Source organism: Pteronotus mesoamericanus, unplaced genomic scaffold (genome assembly GCF_021234165.1).
Source record: "Pteronotus mesoamericanus isolate MK-2021 breed Mesoamerican mustached bat unplaced genomic scaffold, CSHL_Meso_final contig_32, whole genome shotgun sequence".
Classification (NCBI taxonomy): Eukaryota; Metazoa; Chordata; class Mammalia; order Chiroptera; family Mormoopidae; genus Pteronotus; species Pteronotus mesoamericanus.
This window is the reverse complement of record NW_026555134.1, coordinates 1,045,378-1,064,589: the sequence shown is the minus strand read 5'-3', so window position 1 is coordinate 1,064,589 and position 19,212 is coordinate 1,045,378. Positions and strand designations below refer to the sequence as shown.

The window sequence follows — 19,212 nt, the reverse complement described above, 5'->3', positions numbered from 1 at the left end:
GAGCCTCACCTCCTGGCAGTCACGCCCTTGCGGAGTCTTCTCCCTCCCCGAATCAGACAGCACTGCTCTCAGTGGGCAGCAGAGTGCTGCAGAGAGGACAGTGTGTGACTTCTGAGGCTCGGTCATCAAGGCCACCAAACCTTCCACGTTGGTCTCTTGGATCACTTGCTCAGTGGGAAGCCAGCCTCCCCGTGCTGAAGTCCGTGAGGAACGGCACCGAGGTTCCCCACCAATGGCCAGCACCATCTTCCTCACTCTGCGATGAGCCTCCATGGAAGCAGATCCTTTGGCCCCAGTCAGGTGACCATAATCCCAGCCAACACCCGATGAAAAGCACGGAGAGCTGGCCAGCGTTGGGAAGAGCCACTAGTCCATGCAGTCTTCTGACCCCACTTGGCCACATGAGAATGGGCTTTGGGCCTGGGACACTTCCTGCCAAGCAATAAGGAGCCCTCACAGCCTGTGCTGGGCTTATCTGGCTCGTGTGGGCTTATCTTTCCCTGTTTGATGCTCAGCGTGTACTCCTTTGTTCTGATGAGAGCAGGCACCAAAGGTCCTCAGCCAAGCCCCCAGTTTTCTGTATTTCTGATCCGTGGGGAGGGGTTAGGCTCTTCCACTGCAGCACAAGGTGGGCTGAGTGCAGCTACGTCACCTGCATCAGCTGTGGGTGCATCCTCTGGCCACGGGGACCCAGGTATTACAAGGGGCTGGCTGGATCTTGTGCACACTTCTCCTGACCCAGAGAGAACTGTTTCTATATGAGGGTAAGAGATCCCAGATCACAAAAAGTGAATGAACAAGTGGCGCTGAGCAGGCGAAGGCATGAGGTGGAGACCACTCCTTTGGGACAATTTGCTTGTGAAAGGAAGGACAGGTTAGCCAGCTGCAAGCCTTCACAAGGCCTTCATACCCTTAACAGTCCTCTTTCTCACTAGCCCTTTAATGGCTTCTTTCTCTTTGACTGTAAACATACCCATGGTGTTCTAATTTGATAAGCAACTTTCCTTTGTGATCACAAATTTGGGTAAACATTTATATGCTAACATCATATTGCTATGTAACAGGAAAATAACCTAAATGTCTAATAATAAGAGAATAGTAAAATGAATCATAATACGTCCATAGGATGTATTATGTGGTTATTATAATTTTTGCACATTATTTATAAGAGTTAAGGAAATGCTCATGTTATAATAGTAAGTGAAAAGGGAAGAATAAGATAGGTAGGTAAGTAGGTAAATAGATAGATGGAATGATGCTACACAGCCATTCACTTGAAAGGCATTCCCTTCAAACATCTTCCGCAGACTACTGTGATGGATGCCGGGGTTGTGGGGACAGGGATTGGGGGACAGGTGGTCATGGGGAAATACGATAAAAAATAAATTTTAAAAAATGTATCATTGAATAATGATCCTAAAGCCCTCTATTGAAATTTTGGCCAGTGCAAATTTTTTTTTTTTTCTTTACTAAGGATCACCATCTGGCTAAAATTTATCAATGTCTCTTATAGATTTAGCTTCATAATATTTTTCCCTCTGATTTGTGAATTTATTTCTCTGGGGAAAATATTACAAAGATACACAAATCAATTGGAATTTCATTAAACATTTAACAAAAAGTATAAAAAAAAATGCAACAGTGTTTGCAAAAATCTGAAAGATACACCCAACAGGGTTATAGCACATTTTCATTTAATCGCTGTCATTCAACAAGTATTTGTCAAGCACTACTTATGCCCTTGACAGGTGGCCAAGGTATCAGATGAGACACTGTGCCAGATCTCAATAGCAGAGGAGCCTAAAGAGTAAACAGACAAATACAAAACTGCATGAGAAGAGTTGTGAGCAAAGTAAGCACAGGGTGCTTTGGAAACCCAGGACAGGGGCACCGCGCCGACTTCAGTCATGAGTGCTCTCCTCTCTGTCTAGCTTAGTAATGTATTGAAGGAGTACGTTGCTGTCACTGTGACTCTTGGTAATAGCCTTTGGCCCAAGGCAATGCAATTCTGCCCCTGTGATATTCTGGTCAATGCCTACTAACTCTACTAACTTATCTACTTCTCTAGAGGAGTAAAGGAAACCAGGGTTTTCACCAGACTCTGAAAGCCGTTTGCCTGAAAAACGGCGTCTATGCCTCCAGGACTCTCCCACGGATAGATCTGAACGAAGCCATCACTCAGCCCATCTATGACCAGATTGATCCTGTTTTTGGAGGCATTTTTAGGTAAAGGATCTTTCATCTTGTTCCTTTGTGAACAAAATCTGAAGGCTGTTGGGCCAGAGTCTCATCTTTAAGAATTTGTACTTTGGATTTGGAAGTATACAGAGTAGCTTGCAGCTTGAGGAAGCAAGCTTACTCTTTGGCAAAACACAAAAGCCTTCTTGGTTTGGTTTACTTAAAAATTTCCCATGGTGACCTGCAGAGCCGACGGTGATGTTGCTTTCAGACTAATATTATGATTCCCATTATTTTTCAAGTATCTCATACATGAAGCAGGGGATAAATTTTCTTATGGATCTAAGCCCAGGACGGGGTATTTTGGTTGGACAGCGTGGAGTTAAGCAAACACACATCCTTCATAAATTTCTCTGAATGCGAAAAAGTGACTCCCTGAGAGGACTCTGTTTTTGACATACTGCGTGCTCACAAACATGGCACAGGAGGGGGTATGTGCCTCCCTGGTGTCCCCTCCTTCCGTTCTTCCTTGACTTCCAATCCTTTTCTCCATCAACAGAAACAGAAGCTCCTAATCTTCCAACCTATCCCTAGTCGCCCTCTGTTGCCTCTAGCATTTCACCTGGTTTACCACCTGCTGCCGTTTGAACCATTCTACCTTCACTTGACTTTTACTCACTGCCCCCCACCCTTTGAACTCTTTTGGGATCTTGCCATTCCACCTCACTGTTTACAAGGGTAAACTCCAAAGTCCTTACAATGACATTCAAGACATTCTACCTGCCTCCAACTGGGCCTTTCTAATCTCTTCCTGAGCTGTGGCCCAGTGCTGTCCCTCAGCTTTAGACAGCCTGGAGAGGGGCAGAGAGCCCTGGAGATGTTCCAGGAACCATGCTAAGTACTTTGGGTGCATTATGTCCTCACATCCTCCCAATAACCCTCTGAAGGGTTTCCGTCTTTTTGTAAGTGAACAAACTGAGATTCACCCAGCTTATAAGGAAAGAGCTAGGATTTCAAGCCCACGGCCTCTCCTTTGAACCTGTTGCTTATTCCTGGGATGTACTGAAACTTCATTTACTGTCTTGTGCCTATGGTGAAACCCCTCCTTGTTTTCATTTCCTTAAATCGTACCCATCTCTTAAGGTATAGTTTAAGTTCTACCCTTTCAAGTGGAAACAGTTTGGCAGTGGAAAGACTGAGTTTGGAGGTTTAAACAGATCAGTATCCAAAGCCTGGCTCTGCCACTTAAATGCTGTGTGGCCTTGAACATATCGACAATCTCCTCTGAACCTCAGTTTTCTCATCTGTAAAATGGGCATCATTGCAGTGATATCATAGGTTTTGATGTCAACAGCCTGGCACAGCACAGTGCCTGGCACTCATTATAGGAATGTAATAACTGTCAGACCTTGTCCCCTTCTCTTAAAACTGAATCAAAGGATACCAGCTGGTTTCCTCTTTGTTTTAGCTTCACAATAGCCACTGTTGTCTCATAACATTTTATGTTGCTTTCTTCTGTAGTGCTGGAACGCCCACAGGATCAGCTCTGATGCCTCACATAGATGCTTTTAAGCACTCTCTGCAGGAGAAAATGACGGAAATTGGGATAAGAAATGGTTGGAAATATGATAACTACAAAAAAAGTTTCCTGATCCAGGAGGTAAGATCCTTCTATCGTGAAGAGAGCAGTGAGGTCGGTAGTGGCTTCCTGACAGGTTTTGGGTGCCGCCTGTCCCTCCTGACCTCCCCCTGCAGTATCCAGGGTCCAGGGGAACCTCAGGGCAGGAGCTGTGAGATCCACCGCACGGTGGGATCGGGAGTGAGCCGCCGTCCTGAGGCTGCCATGGAGGTGCAGGACACCTACAGGCCTTGTTCCACTGGTCCCTGCCCCTGACGGCAAATGCTGAGATTGCAGAGCGGACTCAGGTCTTAGGAAGAACCTTCAAAGCCTCCTTAGATGTACAAAAACTTGAATCCATTTGTAACATTTTTACTCACCTACCTCTTTCACCAAAATTATGAAGTATTATCCAAAGCAGTGAAGTGTAAAGAAGTGTCATATTTTGTCAGATCATTTTTTACTTTTGAGTACTCAACACTTCTGTCTTCTAGGCTGTCTCAGTCCATTGGGGCTGCTCTCACAAAATACTGTAACTGGGTGGCTGGTAAACAACAGACATTCATCTCTCACGGTTCTGGAGCCGGAAGTCCGGCCAAGGTGCAGGCAGATCTGGCATCTGGCTGGGCCTGCCTCCTGCTGAGAGGCGGCTGTCTTTTCACTGTGACCTCCCGTGGCAGCAGGGCGAGGGAGCTCTCTCGGGCTGCTTCGCTAGAGGAGTGATCCCAGCCACGAGGGCCCCCTCCTCCTGACCCCATTGCCTCCACAGGGCCACCACCTAATGCCATCACATTGAGGGTTAGGATTTCAACGTATGAATGTGGGGTGGGGGGCACAAATATTCTGTCTATAGCACAGGCCCAGCCCAAATCACGTGGCAACACTAGAGAAATTGCCTGTTGCCCCAGAAGAGCCTGTTTCAGCACCTTGCACGTGCTGGAGTTCAACCCAGCAAATATTTCACAAGACGTTCGTAGGTGCCCGGCACTGTGGGAAGCCCTTTGGGCTAAAGGATGCTTAAGACAAAGTTCATGCCTATGAGAGATGCTCACAGTCTAGCTGTGGAGGTGACATGTGGACAGCAAACTATAATATAAGGCAGAGGGAAATGGTGACTACAAACAGGAATGGCTGTGCTACTTCAGTTGAAGGAATTGTCACAAATGGCCGTTTGTTCATGTTGATTCTCAGATAAGCGCCATCCTAGGGGGCCTGGAGGGGTACATCCTCAGAAAGAAGAGGAGGATCTATGAGTCTCTCACCACCTCTGTTCAGAATGACCTGCAGCCCTGCTACGAAGGTGGGGCTCTGGGGGCAACGTTTCTTTTCTTTTCTTTTTTTTCAAAACAATTTTGCTTCCTCTTTCTGCCAGCTACCTTAGCACCATTTTCTGCTACTCCCCACTCAAAGTATTTGACCTAATGCATCCTAAGACCTCGTAACTTCCTTGGTCTACAAATTAAAATCAAAGAATTTCACGGGTGTGGGGAGAGGTAATTCATGCACCATTTTTATCTGTGTTTCCAGTTCCTTCTGTCCATCCTTTATCTAGACATCTTGCTTCTCCGCTCCATGTGTCATGGCAGCTAATTTAACTGTGAAATTCATCATCCAACGCTCATTAATTTTTTAAGTATTTGTAAACTGACTTGATAGCTTCTCGTTTTTGGTAGCCTCATTATTTATTATTTTCTCTGGGAGGCAAGGGGTTGGAATTTTGTAAGCTTCTGCTTAATTCACGCATTAGATTTTCTAAATGATAGTTATCTAAATAGTGAACATGTTAATTTTTGTATCACATTATTAAACTATTTCCACTGTGTGGAAAATTGTGCTACATATATTAATACATAAGTGTACGCATGTATATGTACGCGTGTGTGTGTATATATATACATACATATATAGTATGCATATAGTATGTTCGTTTTTCTTTCTGGGGCTAAAGATTTCTAAGCAAGTCTTTGCTGTGGTGTAACTATGATTATCATTTTTGCCAGAGGCAGCTCAGATCACTGGCAAAAAAGCGTGCGAGAGGATGAAGGATGTCATCAGACGAGGGGTGGACCGGCAGGTGGCCGAGGGCATGTTTGAAAGAGCTCAGGAGAGGATGCAGCACCAATTCCAGCAGCTGAAGGTATCCCACAACCATAGTTTTAACTCCAGTTCCAAAGAGGCTCCGGGGGAAGTAGAGGAAACGGGCACAAAAGATGGAAGAAGTGGTAGTTGTTTGGGCCCAAGAAGAGCTGGATGTCTTCCACAAAGTGGGTCCAACCAGTGCCCCCGGTGCCACGAGAGGAGGCCAGCTGGCACTGGGCATTCATCCTTCACTGCCACCGTGGGCTGGAGTCACACGCCTCTCTGGGGCTGTGACTTCAGAAATGCAGCCGCTCCAGCCCTCTCCTGCGTCTTTCCCCTCTAACAAGTCACAGCAGAACTGTATATCTAGATCGGATCCTAGGCTCCTCATATGCATTAGCTCATTTCACCCCCAGCACGTCTGTGGGGTAGGTACAGTCGGCCCCCCATGTCCACGGGTTTCACATCCTCAGACACAAACAACTCGGATTGAAAGTGTTCAGAAAAAAAATCCCAGAAAGTCCTAAAAGGCAAAATTTGAATTCGCGATATGCCAAGCGCTATACTAAGTCCGCGGGAATGAAGTGGTGTGTAGGCGCACCCTGCCATTGCGTATGTGCAAGTGCTACGCCCCTTTACAGGAGGAGCTTGAGCCTCCTCGGATGTTCGTATCCATTGGCGGGGGGCAGGGGGCGCAGTTCCTAGAGCCAATCCCCCGTGGATACTGACAGATGACTGTACTATCACTGTTCTCATTTTATGGATAAGAAAAGTGGGACAGAGACATGTAGCAACAGGCCACATAGCTAGAAAGTTGCAGAACTAGGATTTGAGAGTAGGATTTGCAGGTAACCAGGCTCAGCATCTCCAACAATAGCCTAGTCTCTTATAGGTCCACTCGCAGTACCGAGCATAGATTTAGGTTTGATTCTGTCTACCTGGGAAGACAGTTCCTAACACTTCCCATGAACCTAAGTGCTTTTGTCAAGTCCCCTCGGACCACCTTGTCTCAGCTCTGGGTCTCTTAGCCTGTCCCCCTTCCCTCCCCAAGTAATATAAACTCTTTGTTTTAGTCCCAGCCACTCTTGGCCCTTGGCCATGTGAGTTTCCAAAGTCTTCTGCCTCAGTCCAGGCCTAGCCGACCCTCCCCTAACCTCCCGGGGAGACAAGCTAGTTGCTCCTCGGGTCCCCCTCCGAACAGGCCTACTTCTGGAATCATCCCCAGCCTGCTTCACGCCACACCCCTCCCCCAACACTGCAGTTTTGGAAAATACATTTACCCACAATACAAAGCATGTAATTTCTCTTGGAGTAGACTTAGAGATATCCGGTTTACCAGTAGCAATTTACTTTCTGTCATTTAACATACTGTCACAGCCTACAAACATGCAGAAGCTGGCCAGACTCTACGGCATCCAGTCCTCAATGGGTATATAGAAATCAGCCCTGAAGGTGCCCAAGAAAACAAGCCCACTAAGAAAAATGATTAGCACTTTAACCATGTACAGATGTATCTTAAGTGATATAGGTGTCAGAAGTTGAAACTGGGCAAGATCACAGAATGTCCCCCTTCCCTGTCACACACACAAGGAAGCTGACACCCAGCAGGCCTAAGTTACTAGCTTAAGGCTCGAAGCTAGAGCCAGGACTGGAGCATAGGGTTTTAGGCCTGGTATGTTGAAGAGAAAAGCACATGACTCGGAATCAGAAGCTCCAGGTTTGAAACTAGGCTCTGTCAGACTAGAGAGAATCGGGTACTTTTTGAAGAGAGACAAGAGATGGGTAGAAGAGCAAACATGGTTTTAGGTAATAGAAGGACTGAGATGAGCAAGAAGACATTTGTCAGGCAGGTGGGAAGAGAAATCAGGAACGTCAAGGACAGTGTGTCATACAAAGCAGGTACGCAATAAGCACGCATCTGGTGACTGAATGTGTGATAGGATGGTGGGATAATGAGCAGCACTTCCCCGTTTTTCATCTCTGCAGTTGCTATGATCTTCCGTAATTCCATGCACCCTCATTGGCTCCCAGTGCAGCCTGTCAGCACCAGAGGCACAACCCCTCTTACAGGCAGGAAAGGAGATGAGATGCTGAGACAGGCAGGACCCCCCCGAAATGTGGCCCCGATGACTCCTTAGCCTTTCTGTGGCCCACCTGGGACCTGACTTTGACTTTGGCCACCCCAGTCTGTACACTCTGATTAGGAAGTTGGGCTACCTTATCATAAAATTCCCTTTCCCGTGGGCTGTGCCATCCTAACAGCATGACCACCCTTTGTTGTACAGAATGGAATCACGGAGAAGGTGAAGGGCAGTATCGCCACCATGCTGACCCTCGCTTCATCCCAGGGCGACGGTCTCTACAAGGAGCTTGCAGGTAAATACATAAAATCTTTGTATAAGGACGATGACCTTGCAGAATCCCCTTCCCTCAACTCCCCTGCTGTGGTAGCTCTTGACTGGACTGAAATAAATTAAGTTAGAAAGAATTTCCAGGGCCAGGAATAGAGACGATGACAATTATGACTGCCCACCCTTTGCTGAGCCCCCACCGAGACCAAGCACTGTCCTTGGGCTCTGTGCACAGCATCTCCTCGAATCTTCACATTAGCCCTCAGGGGGAGATACTGCTGTTCATTGTGCAGGAGCAGAAGTGAGATGCTAATGTGCTAGTGTGCCGCCCATGGATCCATAGCTGGGAATGTTCAAATGCGCAACTCTGCCCTGCTGACAGTGCGCCTTCGCCCCACAAGTAACTATAGCCCCCTCCTCGGTGCTGAGCAGTGTTCTGGGCGTTGAGGATACAGCAGTGGCCAACACAGACAAAAATCTTGGCTTACAGAGATTACGGCCCAGTGGTCAGAAGGCAGGCGATAAGACAAACAATAGACAAAAACATGAGGCATGCTGAAGGGCGATACATGCTTTGGAGAAAAATAAAGCCAGAGAATACCCTCTTCCTGGGGAGAGGCCATCCTTCTGTTCGCGTCTGGCCTTCAAATGATTAGATAAGGCGGGCTACCTGCTTTCCTCAAGGTTGACCTATTTTAATGTAAATTTCATTCAAAAACACACTCGCAGAATCATCCGGAATAAAGCTTGACCACATATCTGGGCACCATTGCCTAAACACGTTAACATAAAACGAACCATCACAAGGATATCTTTGATTGCTGATCATGGGATGAAAACCCAAGGTGCCCAAACAGAGCGAATTCACTTAGAGTGGGGACTGCTGGAAGGGGAGGGACAGGGGACGGAGAGGGACGCCTGGACGGGACTTAGGGGAAGTTTATCACGGGGTGTGTGTTGCATGTCCTTCCACCGAGCTCTCCCTAGTAAAGACCCGGAGAGGCCCAGACCTATGTTATGGGTGGGTTTTGTTATTTGAAGGGGAACCCTATGCTGAGATAAGCCCCAAGGTAAGAGCCAGAATGCCAGGTGTGATCAGTTTATTTATAAAACAAATCGGTTGGATGATCTGATCATTAAGCGTTATTCCGGATCTCACATTCTAGGACAAGTGACTCAGGTCATACATAATGTGATTCTCAGGGGATGTGGTTTCTGGGGACATTTCTGGAAAGGACGCTAACTCCTGGTATGCTTTCTGCTCCTCTGCAGACGTCAAAAGTGAGTACAAGGAGATGGAAAAGCTGCACAGGAGCCTGAGGGAGGTGGCCGAGAACGCAGTGCTGCGGAGGGGCATGCAGGATTTCCTCCTGAAGATGTCCCCCAGCAAAGCTGGCCCCCCCAGACGTAAGTCTGATCCTTGGCGCTTAGGACCAAGTGGATGAGAAACAACCCTGGAGCCACATAATGAGAATGAATTCTGTCTGGTAAAATCTAATAAAAAAACACCTCCCAACTGTTCGGGCTTTATATAAAAATGAAGCTCAATATGATTGTTACCTGTGGCATAAGTGGATTACTAAGCAACATCATTTCATTTGTTATTCCATAGCCCAAAAGAGTCATCTTGAATCCATAATGGGGTGCTAAAGCTCTAGGGGCAAGAAAATTGTTTTTCACCGAAGAAAAATATCTAAACATCAAAAAACTTAAATATAATGGGAAAAAAAAACCATTGCAAAATAAAGCTTTGGGGATTTCATTTTATTTACCATTTTAATGCTGATGAGACTTTTGGGTCCGGAGGTGACGTTGCGCCCTGGAAACAACACGGCCCAGCCAGCCGGACGAGAGGCCCGGCTCCATCGCCGCTCAGGGGTGCCTGTTGTAACGGGGGCTTCCCAGGCATTTTGACCTCAGGACACTATGCACCTAAAACTGACTAATTTATGTGGGTTGTGCCTATTGATATTTACTGTGTTCACGATTAAAACTGATCAAAATTGTAAATAATTATTTAGTAATCCATTTAAAAGTAACGATAAGCCTATTATATGTTAATATAAATAACATTTCTATGAAAAAACCTTACAACATCAATTTAGTGAGAAGAATGACATTATTTTTCAATTTTGCCAATTTCTTTACTCTCTGAATTAATAGAAGACAGCTGGACTCTTCTGTTTCTGCATTCAATTTGTCACAATATTTTGGTTGATGTATATAAAGAAAACAGTCTCATACAGAGAGGATTGGAATACAAAATATTATTTTAATAGCCTTTTCAGATAATTATTGAATATTCTTTGATATGACAATTTTGGCAAGTGGTAGTTTCTTAAAGGTTAGTTGCAGTATGGAATCTGAAATCATATTTGGTGAACTTTTAAAATACTCTGTCACATTACAATACATTTTTCTCTCATACTTTCAATGTGTGATTTTGTGGCATCAGGCATTAGTCATTTTGAAAATATTTTTATTGAGTTAAGCAGATCTTCATAATTGTTGACACATTTTATTTACAATAACAAAAACATGGCATTTGTTAATATCTTTACCAACTTCATCAAGAAAGTCCTGAAGTATTGGGAATGTGTCAAGTTCATGGTAGAGAATACAAGTTTTGCAAAATTTCATTTTTCTCTTGAAGCTTATCTTAGGATTGGTAACAAATACTATCGGGTGTTTTCTCTGAAGTTATTGGTCATTTTGTTCATTTTCAAGAAAATGTTCATCATATAACCAAGTATGATTAACCATAGTTTGTCTGTCAGTAGTTATTCCAAGTAAAAAAGATGTTCTGGGGAAAAGAAACGGCAAGTTCAACTCGCAGCTCGATCATACAAATGCTTTTCCTTGAAGTACTAAAAGTGGTATAAGTGTATTTCCCTTCTTGTCACATGAAATAATAAAATAGCATCTATTTAAGGGTCAATAATTTATAGAACCAATATACTGTTTCATTAAGAACATTCTTACGTAAAACTGCCTTTTTTAAACTGCAAGTGCACAGTAGAAATTATAATAGTTACTAGTATATTCGGTGCCACTACCTTGGTTTATGCTGAGGTGCAAGTGGTTTTACCCACCTTTGTTTTTAAGCCTTTAATGCAAGTGTCAACATGGTAAAAAAAAAAAAAAAAAAAAAAGACAACATTATAATATTATTATAAAAATAATTTGACCTAGCAGAACTCCAGAAGCATTTCAAGGACCACACTTTGAGAACTGCTGTATTAGACAAATTATTTAAACTCCTTAAGCTTTAGGTTATTTATCTTTAAATGGTGATGATAGTAGTACCTACCTTGACACTTCTAGGGTTGTCAGACAGATTATAACAATGCTTGTAAAATATGGACACGTAGTAACCTAAGAACACTTGATAAATGGTTATTATTTGGGGGCAGGATAGAAGTACCATGGTTTGATGGCTTATTTGTTGGGAGACTATATAAATTTACTCCAAATGCTCAAGAAGATAAGATAAAGCATAAACACAAAGAGAGAAGTGGAACAACGACAACAAAACCCAAATAGAACTTGTAAAGATTAACGGTCAATGTTTAGGTGGGATTCACAGCAGAATAGATCTGTCAAAAAAGAGATTTGCTTGTTTTTTTAAAAGGAAAGTTTGTGCAGTGATAGATATGTTAGTTAACCTGATGAGAGAAAATCCTTTCACGATGGGTAAGTATACTAAATCATATCAAATCATCACGTCATACACTTTAAATACCTTACAATACATCAGTAAAACCGAAAAAAGAGAAATGATTAGTAAACCTGAAGACAGAATTGTAACAATAGAATATAGCCAAAATGGAACACAGAGAAGAAAAACAAACAAAAACAAAGAACAGAGTATCAGTGAAATAAGGGACACTATAAAGCAGCCTAAAATACATGTCACTGGAATCACAAAAGGATAGGAGAGAGATGGGGGTATAGAAAAAGTATTTCAAAGCATAATGGGTTTCCAAACTTGATAAACAACTATAAACCTAGAGATCCAAGATGCTCAATAAATCCAAAGCATAAGAAACAGGAAAATCACACCAAGACTCATCATAATCAAATTGCCAAAAATGGGATGAAGAGAAAATCTTAAGACTAGCCAAAGGGGGGAAATATTACAAACAAAGGAAAAAAGAAAAAATGACAGCGGGCTTCTCATCAGAAAAAAATTCAGTCCAAAAGACAGTGGAGTGATCTCTTTAAAGAGGGAAAAAAACCGCACCCCCAAATTGTTAACTTAGAATTCTATACCAGCGAATACACTTTTCAAACATGAGGTAATAAAGACTTCTTCAGACATAGAAAACCCATAAAATTTATTACCAGAACACTAGAACTACAAGAAATGATAAAGAAAGACCTTCAGTCAGAGGGATAATGGTACCAGATGGAAATTTGGATTGGCATAAAGAAATGAAGAGCATTGGAAATGGTAAATATGTGGGTAAATAGAAAATACTTAAAATTTTTTTCTTTAATCTCTTTAAGACTTGAACGATTGTTTAAAACAAAAACAATAATAATGCATCATGGGGTTTATAACATGCTGGAGTAAAAGGTGTGACGTCGCACGAAGGCCATGTGGGGAGATGGCAGTGTCTGTCACGTCAGGTCTCCTACTGCACATAAAGTGAATAGTAACACCTGAAACTACAGCATAAGGTAGAGATGTATACGATGAACCCTAGAGCAACCGCTAGAAACACACGAGAGGTATCTCTGTAAGTCACTAAAGGTGATAAAATGGAAAATTAAAAATACTCAAATAAGCCCAGATGGGCGGGAAAAGGGGAAAAGGGAACAAATAATGGAAAACAGCCAAATATATGTACACGATGTACACTTTGTTGCACTTTGCATAAATTATCTCCTTTAATGCTTATTAAACCCCCAAAGAGGATGCTTTTTTAAAAAAATACAAAAACATGAAAACTAGTATCTTTTTTTGTGCTTTAAAAAATTTTTTTTTCAATTACAGTTGGCATACAATATTATGTTAGTTTCTGGTGTGCAACCTAGTAATTGGGCGTTTATATAACTTATGAAGGACTCACCCTGATAAGTCTAATACCCATCTTACCATCTGGCACCATAGTTATGTTTACATAATACAATATTATTGACTATATTCCCTAAGCCATACTTTACATCCCCATGACTATTTTTTGGTAACTGCCAGTTTATACTTTTTAAAAATTTTTAAATCATGTTTATTCTATTACAGTTGTCTCAATTTTTCCCCCTTTGCCCTCCCCACCTGTCCCACCCCACCCCCCTCTCCCACAGTCAATTCCCACTCTGTTGTCCATGTCCATGGGCCATTCATACATGTTCTCTGTTTAGTCCCTTCTCCTTCTTTCCACCATTTTCCTTCCTCATCCCCTCTGGTCACTTTCAGTCTGCTCCATGTTTGCATGCCTGTGGTTTATTTTCTTTGTTAGTTCATTTTGTTGAATAGATTCCACTTATAGGTGAGATCATATGGTATTTGTCTTTCATTGACTGGTTTATTTCACTCAGCATAATATTCTCTAGTTCCATCCATGTTGTTGCAAAAGGTAGGAGTTCTTCCTTCCTTCCTTCCTTCCTTCCTTCCTTCCTTCCTTCCTTCCTTCCTTCCTTCCTTCCAAATGCAGATCGATTTTATTTTTTTAAATGTCAAAATTCGTTATAAAATATTAAAAATTTTCAATCCATTACAAATCCACTGCTGAGGCAATTAAAACAACATGACACCAGCACAGAAATAATCAAGTAGATCAATGGAATAAAAAGAGCATTCTAGAAACAAATGTATATATCTGTCTAACAATGTTGTATATAATTAAACTGACATTTCAAATCAATGGGGAAAATAAGGCTTATTCAACAAATAAGGTGCATGGACCACTATTACTTGAAATAAAACAAATATAGAGCCCTATTTCACACATTATACAAAAAATATTCAGGTGAGTTAAAAAATCAATATGTAAACTCTAAAGAGTTTTAGGGGAAAATACAAAATAATATTTTTCTTACCCTGAAATAAAATATTCAAACCCAGAAACTATAAAGTAAAATGTTGACAATACGACTATATTAAACATTTAAGACTATATAGTAATACACTTATAAAAAACTTAAAGGACAAGTAATAGAATAGGAAAGTATTTGCAACACATCTAAAAAAGGGTTAATAGTTGGGGGGGTTTTGGGGGAGGATTCTACAAACATTTAATCAAAAATGGATAAAAAACACCAAAAAGTAATTTAAAACTTTTTAAAAAAATAATAGAAATAGGCAAGAAATATACAAAAACAGATTTAGTTTCAACAAATAATAAAGTAACAATTAAAAAAACACATCATTGTCACAGATTAATAAGATTAAAAATATTGGTAATATCAAGTATTGGTGACTGTGAAAGGAATTTGGTATTCATAGACTTTTTCTTCATCTTCTTAAAGCAGTCCCTTTAGCACATTTGCAGCGGTTTGGTGGAGGTGTATTCTTTTAGCCTTCTTTTGTCAGGGCAACTTTATTTCGCCTTCCATTTTAATTGAGAGCCTTGCTTGGTAGAGCTGTCTTGGTTGCAGTCCTTTGCTTTTCATGACTTGGAATATTTCTTGTCATTCCCTTCTGGCTTGCAGTGTTTCTGTTGAGAAGTCAGTTGCTAGCCGTATCGGGGCTTCTTTATATGTTACTACCTCTTTCTCCCTGCTTCCTTTAGGATTCTCTGTTTGCCTTTGATATTTGCCATTTTAATGATGATGTGTCTTGGAGTGGGCCCCATTGGGTTCCTCTTCAATGGAACCTTCTGTGCTTCCTGGACTTGTGTGACTTCTTCTCTCCTCCAATTAGGGAAGTTTTCCATCATTACTTTTTCAAACAGGTTTTCTATCCCTTACTCCTCCTCTTCTTCTTATGGTATCCCTATTATATGGATATTATTATGTTCAGGTTGCCCTTCATTTCCCTAAATGCTTCTTCATTCTTTTTGAGTCTTTTTACATTTTCTTGCCCTTTCTGGGAGCTTTTTTTTTTTTTAACCTTACCCTCCAGCTCACTGATTTTATCCTCTGCTTCATCTAACCTGCTTTTGATTCCTTCCACTGTGTTCTTCAACTCATAAACTGTACTCTTCATTTCCTCTTGTCTCTTATTGATAGTTTATATGTCCTTTTTCATGCTGATATAGTTTGCAGTAAGTTCCCGTTGTTTCGCTGTAGTTTTTTGTAATTCTCTCAGAGCTCACTGAGCTCATTGAGCTTCCTTAGAACCACTGTTTTGAACTCAGTATCTGATAGTTTACTTGCCTCTATTTCATTAATTTCTCTTTCTGGAGAGTCCTCCTTTCCTTTTGACTGGGCAGTGTTTCTTTGTCTTCCCATTATTTGTGAGGCTCTTCTCTTTTGCTTCTGCTTCTTAAATTGATCTGTCTTGATTTCCTGACTTTGTGGTATGAACTTTTATGGTAGGAGACCACTGTTTTTTTCTTTCTGGATCTGCCTCTGATGATGTCAGATGTTGACCCTGTCTGATCTTCGGCAGTCTGTTCGAGACTTTCAGGAATCTACTGTCTGTGGCTGCCTCCTTCGGCTGTTAATCTAGTCACTCTGCACTCAGCAGGCTGGCTTAGAGACATGACAGGGCGGGGCAGAGTCCCTCCTCGGGGCCCAATTATTGGGTCCTCTCACCCCTGGTGTCGCTCAGGGGAGTGGTCTGCCTGAACAAGATGGCTGTTGCTGTATGGGGGATGAGTCAGCACTGGGATCCTGCCACCCACTCTCTCAGTTCTCTCCCCAAAGCCTCCATCCCCAGTCTCTTCTCAGTCCCCTCCAGCCTATTCTGCCCCCGCCTCTGCTGGAGACCAGGTAAGTGGCTGCAAATAAAAATTTACGCATTGGCCCTTTAAAAGGCTCTTTGCATCTCCAGCCGCCTATCTCTGGCAGAGAGCAACCCTGCCGCTTTTCGCTGCCGGCTATTACCTGTGTACTTTTTGGGCTCTGGTGCTGTAGGCTGGTGATCCCCGTTTATGGTTTAGACCCCACTCTTCTCAGGGAGATCCAACTGGCTGTTTCAATATCCTTCTGGTGCTGCCGCTTATGGGTGCCCCGCCAGCCTTCCCAAGTCTCTCCCACACTCCTTACCAGCTGGGTTGTGCTAAAGCTGATTCTTCTGTGTGTCTGAGGCTATAAGGCTCCTCTCTCGCTATTGTTCAGCTATTTGTTCCAGGTGATTTCTCCACAATTTAGTTGTAATTCCAGATTGGTCCTGGGAGGAGGTCAGTGTTACTTCCACTCACTCCTCCTCCATCTTGATTCCAGCCCCAATTTATACTTCTTAATCCCTTCACCTTTCATCATTCCCCGTGAACCTCCTCCCATCTGGCGACCATCAGTGTGTTCTCTGTATCTATGAGTTTGTCAAGAAACTGACTTTAAATATAAAGTTACAGTAAGCTTAAAGTGAAAGAATGGAAACCATGTACTTGTAAATCCTAAACTAAAGAAAGTTAGAGTGGCTATATTATATCAAAGTAAATTTCAGAGCAAGAAATATTTCCTGAGATGGAGTCATTGCATTATGATGAAGTGGTTAATTTATCAAGCAGACCTAACAATCCTAGTTATGCACCTAATAACAAAGTTTCAAAATTCACAAGACAAAAGCTGATAGAAACTCCAACATGAAATAGCAAATTCCATAATTATAGTTGGAAATTTCAACACTCCCTCTCCATAACTGATAGGACAAATAGAAAAACACAGAAATGGTATAGAAGACTTGAACAATATGTCAACCAACTATATAAACTAATATTTATAGAACATCCTACTGAACAGCATCAGACTACAAATTCATTTCTAAGGTACTTAGAACATTTACCAAGATGGAGCATATCTTGAGCCACAAAACAAGTCTTAATGAATTTAAAAGTATTGAAATCATACAGCATCTATTCTCTGACTGCAATGAAATTAAATTAGAAATCAATAACAGAAAGAAATCTGAAAAATCCCCAAGTATTTGAAAAGTAAACAACATACTTCTAAATCACTCATAGGCCAAATAAGGGCTGTGGACTAACATCTTGTTGGGTTTATAGCTCTCTCCTCTAAATCTTAGTTTTGCCCAAATGAAGTTACCTCGTCGCTGTAATGAGCCATGGCATTAACTTCAGCCAAAGCACAAAAGGTTAGTGAGAGCTGGTGCTGACCATGCGGCTCTTTGTTAACTGCCTGAAGCATGTAACCGAGAGCTGTCTGCGAGGAGGGCACAGGTGCTGGCAGAGCAGAGCAAGTGGGGAAGAAGCTGGGATAGAGTCTTGAGTCCTGGGAGAGGCATCAGGCTGATACTAACATGAATCTGGGAAAGAAGGTCAGAATTGATGCCAGAATGAAGGGAAACGCTTAAATACCAAGGGGAGAATCAAGAGGCACATGGGAGGTTGTTCAGGAGGTTAATGTTGGAAGTGAGATTCTTTCACTCTGTTTCTGGGGCCTCCATTGTGGCTACTAAGTCACAGCAGATCCATCTTCCCAGGGAAGGGAGGACTGGCTAGAGTTAGGCAGGAAGCCACCATAAGACACAGTAAGACAGGGGTTCAGGGCACATCTGGATTCTAGAGGAGACTGGAAGAGAAGGTGAGCTGCTCAGAAGACTGTGAGGTGGGCAGGGAACACAATACTGTCTTTTTTAATAAATAAAAAATTTTTATTTATTGATTTTAGAAAGAAAGAGGAAGAGAGAGACAGAGAGAAACATTGACTTGTTGTTCCACTTATTGATACCTTCATTCATTGTTGATTCTTGCATGTGCCCCGACCAGGGACTGAACACACAACCTTGGCTTATCAGGACAACACTCTAGTCAGGACAATACTGTATGTTTTGAAACAAACTTTAAATGCTTGCACAGCATTCTAATGTATAGATGTACTGTCATTTACTTTACCATTTTCCTGTTGTTGGACATTTTAATGGTGCTGTTTTTCCCACTATAAGTAACATCACAGAGAACATTCTTATATAGATATCTGTGTTCCTAGCTCTGATTCTTCTTTTTTAGGATACAATTTTAAGAATTACTTGACAGGGTCTGAGTATAGAGCATTTTAAAATCTCAAATTGTTTTCCAGAAGCCTTGTCCATGTACTGGCAGTGATTAGAATCCCAGTGACACCATTTTTTATTTTTAACCAAAATGAATACTACCCTTTTCTGCAACAGATTAGTAGGATCAGATTTTTAACATTTCTGCCATAGGTTGATGGGATCAGATTTTGAGCATTACTTTCTGGCACCGCTTGGTTGTCACTGATGCTGGAACATTTTTTTGTGTTGATTTGAATGTCTTCTCTTTGAATGGCCCTTTCGTGATCTTTAATATTTGGGAGTTCCCCATCACTTTCTTTATGACAATTAGAGGGGATAAATGGTGATGGGAGGAGACTTGACATGGGCTGGTGAACACACAATACAACATACAGATGATGTGTTATAGAATTGTAGCCCTGAAACCTACATAATTTTATTGATCGATGTCACCCCAATAAATTCAATTTAAAAAATTAAAAAAAATTTTTTTAAAAGACGCGACCTTGCACATTCTGTGAGCAAGCACATTTCTCCAAAGTGTTGTTGTGTGGTTTTTATTTTAGAACCCAACAGCACTGCCTTGTCTCACGTGAGGAGAGCTTGCTCTTGGACTCTGTTTCTTGGCATAACTGTGCTCAGACACTTCTGTGCCCTTCAGTTCTGGGCTGCTCTCACTAAAGCCACCACTCGGACAGAGGTGGGCTCTGTTCTACCTGTCTCAGCCAGATGGTGCCAGCTCCAAGTACCTTTTTCTCACCCTGGGGCTCTTCCTTTGGAGATGCCACATATATCCTTCCATAAAGTACATTACAACAGTCATAAACGGCGACTCTAATGCAGTAAAACTGTTAGTTTTAGCCAATTATCTCTGCTTAAGAAAG

The 19,212-nt window shown here is 42.2% G+C and overlaps 1 protein-coding gene across 1 annotated transcript in view; it reads left to right on the top strand.

Annotated features, from left to right (window-relative positions):
* NUGGC (nuclear GTPase, germinal center associated) overlaps positions 1-9,716 on the top strand; it is a 34,726-nt gene extending 25,010 nt beyond the window's left edge. Inside the window, exons 13-18 of the mRNA XM_054575919.1 lie at positions 2,069-2,226; positions 3,700-3,838; positions 4,988-5,096; positions 5,797-5,933; positions 8,161-8,251; positions 9,499-9,716. Of these exons, the coding sequence (XP_054431894.1) occupies positions 2,069-2,226; positions 3,700-3,838; positions 4,988-5,096; positions 5,797-5,933; positions 8,161-8,251; positions 9,499-9,671 (807 nt within the window). The 3' untranslated portion in view covers positions 9,672-9,716. The remainder of the gene's footprint in view (positions 1-2,068; positions 2,227-3,699; positions 3,839-4,987; positions 5,097-5,796; positions 5,934-8,160; positions 8,252-9,498) is intronic.
* The last annotated feature ends 9,496 nt before the right edge of the window (positions 9,717-19,212 follow it).